We start from the raw sequence: 6671 nt of genomic DNA, 5'->3' as shown, positions 1-6671 counted from the left end.
GAGACAGACAGACAGACAGACAGACAGATAGATAGATACAGACAGACAGACAGATAGATAGATAGAGACAGACAGACAGATAGATAGATAGATACAGACAGACAGATACAGACAGACAGACAGATAGAAGACAGATAGAAAGATAGATAGACAGACAGACAGACAGACAGACAGACAGATAGATACAGACAGACAGACAGATAGAAGATAGATAGATAGATAGATAGATAGATATCCAAGCTGCTGTTAAATGCAATATGAACACTCATTGGTTTGTATATTTGTATATTTTTGTGCAGGCAACAATCTTTTATTTTTTACTGTTCATATTCTCCCGTTTTTAAATCGGTGTAATATAAGATGTGTTCAGCATGGTTTAGTACACCCAAATTGTTTATGACTGCATACACAAAGCATGAAAGACTTGAACCATGAAAGAATGAACTGTCGAACACTAAGAATGATTGTGTCCAAACAACACAGAAGTACTATGAAAAGAAATATTGCCTATTTCCCAGGTGTTCGCATTATTTTGTCCAACCCCTGTAGTCTCAAAACTAGGGGAAAATAGAGATTTAACTGTAAAAAAAAAATTTTTGCTAAAGTGGGTTTTGTCATTTTGCTAAAGTGGGTTTCTGAGGGTTAAATCAAAAGTTGATGTCATCTGAATCATAATTTCAGTATGATATTATTTCAGTATAAAAAAAACAAAAATTGGCTTTAAAAATATATATAATTTATGAACAAAACATTAACCACATACCTGCATTTGCTAATTTGGCAAAAAGACTCACTGAAAAATATGACACAGAGTGTTAAGGGTGAGCTAACACAGATCAGTCAAACAAATACTCTGTACATAGAAATATAAAATTTAAATATAGCACTTACAGAATATACACAGGTTTAACAGCTGGATCATCATTTCATGTGCTCAAGCTGATACAGCAATACCGGTTAGGACTGTCAGGTCTTCATGCAACATCTAGCATGAGAATGTCATAGTCTAAAAAAAAACACACACAAACCGGATGCACGATTGCCATTTTTGCATACAGGTTTCTATTTTCCAGCCAAATTCTGTAAAGGCTCTCTGCATGACTGATTTCCCCAGGCTTTCTTCAGCAACCATCAATTCCACTTTTATATAATTTATTTATAACTATATTAAAGCACAATTTAGAACAGACCTCATCAGTGTATAAAGAAGAACACAGGAAAAATAAAATGCTGGTGTGATATGCTTAGTGACAAATACTACGGTTATGAAACTGTCCAATATATGCATGGACCATTGAGCAAACGAATGAAAGGAAACAGATGGCAGATCTTCTCACTTGCAGGCTTTAGAACGTATTTCGAATGGCACTTTACACGTATATGAGCAAAGTCATTCTGACATTTTAAAATATGTCTGTATTTTATGTTCTGTATTCACACACAGGCCTTTTTTAATGATCTGAAACGCTGCTAAAAATACAAGAATGGATTCAAACTTAATTTGAATCACCGTATTGACCAAAAACAACAACAAACTCTGTGTCATGGTAAATTTGTGTTTTATTAACATGTAGAGCTGCAGTTAAAAGTTCAAATTCAATCTGTGACTCATGCATAGGACCAATCACAGAGAAGAATCTTTGCGAATCCTGGGTGAAATAAAAGTCAGAGAAACAATTAAATACATAAAAGATCAAACTTATTATAAATCAACCTACACTGTCAAAAAGAAAATGTGCAGAACCTTTCTGGGTATGACCGCTTGTCACTGGGACAGTACCCTTAATAGGGACAACTTTAAAATAAGGTACAAAGACATAACACAACACATTTTTTAAGAGTATCTTAAAACTCTAAAAATAAATGTTGATCAATCACGATAAAACAATGAAAAGATTTTAACAGAAGCTGTACAAATCAGTAATGTCCATTAGTTGGAGGTTCCTGGTGTGACCATGTTCGTGTCTGGACTCGTGTTGAGATCTAAAGCGGACAGGGAATCATCAAGTGCGCCAGAAGGCGAGTCCTCTTTGGCTAACAAGTTATTCTTGCGGAGCTGACAGGCTTGCTGGTACGGAGGCCGAATTGGAGGTTGGGTGGGTGGTAAATACTGGTACTCTTTACTAGAATCAAGCTGTTTGAGAATAAAGCAAAACATGAATTAGGTCAGACTACTCATTCATGGACACGTATGCGTGATTTGAAAGCAGCTGATTAGTACCTGAAGCGGGTAAGTTCTGTCTGAATCAAAGGCACTAAGATCTCCACAAGCAAGGAAAGGAACTATTATTCGGTTTGGCCCCTCTAGCTGGTTGAAGTCAACATCTGGATGGGAAGGAGGACATGGGCATATACATAGACATTTACAATATAAAATTTGAATAAATGTCATATATAGATGAGCGCAAACAAACTTGAAAGCACTTTTTTGGTATTGGGAGTATTGGAACAACAAGTTACCATAAGAGTGATCCAGTAAAGGGTTGGACATGTTGGGGACATAACCTTCAGGTGGAGAGTAATTCTGACACACCACAAATGCCTCTGAAGTGCGAACACACACACAAAAACATTAGTTAATGTATGAAAAAGTACAATATTCCTAAAAAAGTTTTACATTCCCTTTTTTTTTTAATGAAATTCTCACCTATGCTAGAGTTGCGGCTGCTGCGTGGTTTGGCACAGGTTACAGAGCTGAAGAAGATCTTGAGCTGGGAGTACAGCAGCGTCACATCTTTTCCCCTGAAGATCTACACAGAAGAGAGACATTGGAGTTCAGGTGAAATTGAAGTAAACATTTCTTACCTAAAACAGATTTCATAATCTTGTACTGACAACTTGACAAAGTAATTAAGAGTATGAATGACAATGGGATGGCTTACTTTTGCAACAAAGTTGCCACCTGGTTTGAGAACATGTGTGGTGATATTGAGAGCCTGTCAATATGAAAACAAAAAACCTTCAGCAAAACCTTCAACAAGCAGTCTTGCACTTACATGGTAAATCAAAAACTAACCATAAAATTATATTTACTATGAGTGTTGTCATGATACCAAAATTTCAGTAATCAAAACTACTATTTAATTTAATTTAATATAATTAAATGAGTCATTATTGCTATTATTAATAATAGCATTATTATTAATGCTATTAATAATTATAAGTAAATTACACAAAACATTAGCATATTTTTCTGATTGGCCATTGTGTTTACACAACCCTTCTAAAGCATTTATTATTTTTAGTTAATGTTCATTTCAACATTGTATCAAAAGTTTATGGGTTTATATTATTTAATGGAACTAACATGAAATAACAATGAAAATGTGTATTTTATTATATTTCGTATTTTTAACTAACATTAACAAAGAATTAATAAATACTGCAACAAAAGTTTTTCTCAGTGTTATTTATTGTTTATTTACTAAAATTAACTTATGGGACCTTATAGTAAAGTGTTACCAAAATGATAAGATTAAAGGAAAATATAGCAATACATACCGCCAGCAGGAGCTGTGCCTGAATGTACTCATCTACATCATGAAGACCAGTAACTATACAGAAAAAAACAGACAAAAAAAAAACTTCAATTCAAGATTTTGCTAAATCGCAATTTTGCTACATCGCAAATCGACCAGCTAGAAAGGAACATCAAATGTTCAAAAGAAGAAAAAAAAACACAAGGTTATTTCTCACCATCTGGAGCGCCATCACATACGACCAAGTCTGCAGACTGTCCTTCAAAATGTCGAATAATCTCCTGTGCTGTAGAAATCTATAGCACAATCATATAGTTAGTATGGTTGAATATCTACTTTGCTTGACTCAAAAAGACTTACTAAAAGCAATGAAAATATTCACACAAATAAAAAGTATGTTTAAAGCAAAACTACAAGCAAAACATTGTTTTTTTCATGCACTGATTAATTTTGGGCTAATGACGTCTTATTTCAGACTAATGGAAAGAAAACATCCGAACATCCACTGAAGTGTTTATTTTTTGCATTTCATCTATTTGCATCTGTAGATTTATATTGCAATACATATCTTTAAAAGCTGTTTCCTCAAAATGAGTTTTTCTCATGCACTGAGCCACAAATCTTCACATAAAAAGTGATATCCAAAATACCCTCTGTAAAAACCTACTCTAATGTGTTAAAACGAAACAAGAACTTTGAACCTGGCTTTATCCAATGTTCATATTTTTGTTCTGGATATGTATGCAAACAAGTGCATATTTAATGCATAATTTGCATAATTAAACAACATTTAAGAAAACTTATAATACAGAAAATGTTTGCAAGTCTTCATGTAATCGATCAGCTGGGGAAGTCTATCTATATGATATTTTTTAACCCTATTCACCTGGAGTCTTGCTTTAAAAATGTGCAGATTGATGCTATTATAATACAATACAGATTAAAATGCTATAATGATGACTTGCTAAAAAAAAAAAGCACTGCACCTTGGTGATGTCTCCTTGAATTTGTGTGACACCTGGCAAAGGGGCCATTGCTTGCAGGTCAACTGCCACAATCTTGACCTCTTCACTCTTGTCTTTTCCACTGAAACAGGACAGAAAACGGTGAAGTGCCAATTAGTAATCAACAAGATTTTACTTAACAGTATCTGTATGTGTACTTTGCATTTTATAGTGCACAACCGATCAAGTGCATTCCGTGCATTTTGCATTTAACCAACCGGAGCTTGCGGCTCAGGACTTGACTCCAGCTGCCAGGTGCCGCACACAGGTCCACAGCACGACTGACACCTGTATGAAGGACATGAACAGTCGTTTGAACATAAAAGCCTGCTTTGATGCTATCTATGTAGGCAGTTCACAAGCTTTCGAGACATATCCTATGATGATTCAACCACTATCCCATGCAGATTGAAGCACAATGAAGCTCTTACCTTTAAAAAGGTTGAACTCCTCATCCAGCTGCAGGAGTTTGAAGGCGCTTCTCGCTCTCCAGCCCTCCTCCTTCGCAAGCCTGTAGTATATATCTCGTTTGTCTTTGGATGAGCGCCCCATTTTACTTTCACTCACTTATTCTGTAGACAAATAATGACACAATTTTGCCGCAGCTGGATGAGTGAGACTTGTTTTCGCCGCAATGTGACACTTCTTCTTCTTACTTGTTGCAGTCAGAGAAACGTGAGACAACACTGACACCCACTGGAGATGAGGTGGTATTACACATGATGCTTGTATGTGATCGCATGGTTACAATTCTGGTGCTTGTAGTTTATGGACATTCGGCATTTAACGTCCATAAACACAAACTTTAAGCTGAATTATAAGCATATAGTCTGTGACAGACGCATCGTGAACTTTCCAATGTAATCACAGTTCCTACAAAAACTATTATGCTTATTGTATAGTAAAAGACCCAGGATTAGAGATAACACTTTTTTAACTGAATAAACATTAACATTATGCATGCACTTTCGTTTAGTTGCAAATATTGAACATTATACAGTTATACATACAAAAAAAAAACAAGAAAAAAGTTTAAAAAGTAGGCTACAAAAACGAATAAATAAAAGTGAAAAGGGGGTAGTAAAAAATCAGAAAATGGGTACAATCGTTTTAGAAAATATCAAATAAATACTTTGTAAAGCTCACATATTTTTTTAAGGATTTATAGCTTTCTTATTCTAATACTGTCTCTGGCTTAATTTAGTCAAAATACATACAAACCATAAAACTGAGTTTGAATGTGAAATTATTTGGTAAAAAAGAGTAAATTATTTTTAAGTAAATTAAATAAATAAATAAATAAAAATTCATCTTCATAATAATAATCACTGAAGCCAAAAAAATCAATTTCGAGAGAGTGAGAGAGGTCTGCATTTGGCTGTTTGGAGCTCCAGAGGGCAAAAGCTCACCCAAAGGTAAAGTGACATTCCTTTAGACGGACACATTTACACTGTCAGCCAGAAGAAAACTTACTGAAATTTACTTTTCCTGCTTTCAAATTTGATTCTAAATTGAATACATTTCATCTGACCTACATCTAAACACTTGAACTTGTGATTTCTGCACCACTAGCATCACCAAAAAGGCTTATAAAACATCCTGCCCTTGCCATTGGTCAGACAAACAGATAGTCCCGCCCCAAACTCACGCCATTGGTTGAGCTGATATTCACCTGTCAAGCTGGTCAAACAAACCAATCAATGCTTTTAAAGAGCCAAAGAGGAACATTTTTACTCATTTTCTAGGGGAATCAATCTATGAATACACTTCTTGAATAATACATTTGGAAAATATGTGTAAAATTTTATAAACTACCATTCAAAAGTTTGTGATTTTTTATGTCATTTTTCAACCTAACCTTTGGTTTCATGATAATTATTACAGAAAATACAGGTTAATTATGATTTTCTGGATAAGCTTAAAGTTTAATGGTTTAAAGGAGATTTCTTTAACCTTATAATGTCTAATTGGAGCATTCCATAGGGATACCATCAAATAAACGAAAGAAACTTCACCTACATTTTGAATATATGTATATTTTGTATATGTTTATGCAAGCTGTGTATACATGTGTACATATTTTAAATGTATATATATTTGTTCATTTTCTAGACAGATACCTTATGCTGTATAAATAAAAAATAAAATGTGAAACTATTTCATTTATTCATTCATTTTTTTATTAATA

At 34.1% G+C, this 6671-nt stretch overlaps 1 protein-coding gene across 1 annotated transcript; it reads right to left on the bottom strand.

Annotated features, from left to right (window-relative positions):
• Positions 1–1542: 1542 nt before the first annotated feature.
• Positions 1543–6049, bottom strand: LOC107708504 (putative tRNA (cytidine(32)/guanosine(34)-2'-O)-methyltransferase). The gene is made up of 11 exons (XM_016512765.1): positions 5957–6049; positions 4915–5055; positions 4702–4771; positions 4466–4565; positions 3697–3775; positions 3502–3554; positions 2883–2936; positions 2648–2750; positions 2461–2544; positions 2222–2325; positions 1543–2134 (listed from the first exon to the last, which is right to left on the bottom strand). The coding sequence occupies exons 2-11, from the start codon at positions 5033–5035 to the stop codon at positions 1931–1933; spliced, it is 972 nt and encodes a 323-aa protein (XP_016368251.1). The 5' UTR covers positions 5036–5055; positions 5957–6049; the 3' UTR covers positions 1543–1930.
• Between the last annotated feature and the right edge of the window lie 622 nt (positions 6050–6671).

This window comes from Sinocyclocheilus rhinocerous, unplaced genomic scaffold, assembly GCF_001515625.1.
Source record: "Sinocyclocheilus rhinocerous isolate Xijiao unplaced genomic scaffold, SAMN03320098_v1.1 scaffold506, whole genome shotgun sequence".
Classification (NCBI taxonomy): domain Eukaryota; kingdom Metazoa; phylum Chordata; class Actinopteri; order Cypriniformes; family Cyprinidae; genus Sinocyclocheilus; species Sinocyclocheilus rhinocerous.
Note: the sequence above shows the minus strand (reverse complement) of the source record. Positions and strands in the feature narration are given on the sequence as shown.

Bases quoted from the DNA above. Each gene is read 5' to 3' on its own strand.
- LOC107708504 (XM_016512765.1), bottom strand. From the start codon at position 5,035: ATGGGGCGCTCATCCAAAGACAAACGAGATATATACTACAGGCTTGCG. The intron at 3,776-4,465 runs GTGCAGTGCTTT...ATTGTGCTATAG, and splicing joins TTCAAGGAGACATCACCAAG to ATTTCTACAGCACAGGAGAT. The intron at 2,135-2,221 runs GTACTAATCAGC...ATTCTCAAACAG, and splicing joins ACAGAACTTACCCGCTTCAG to CTTGATTCTAGTAAAGAGTA.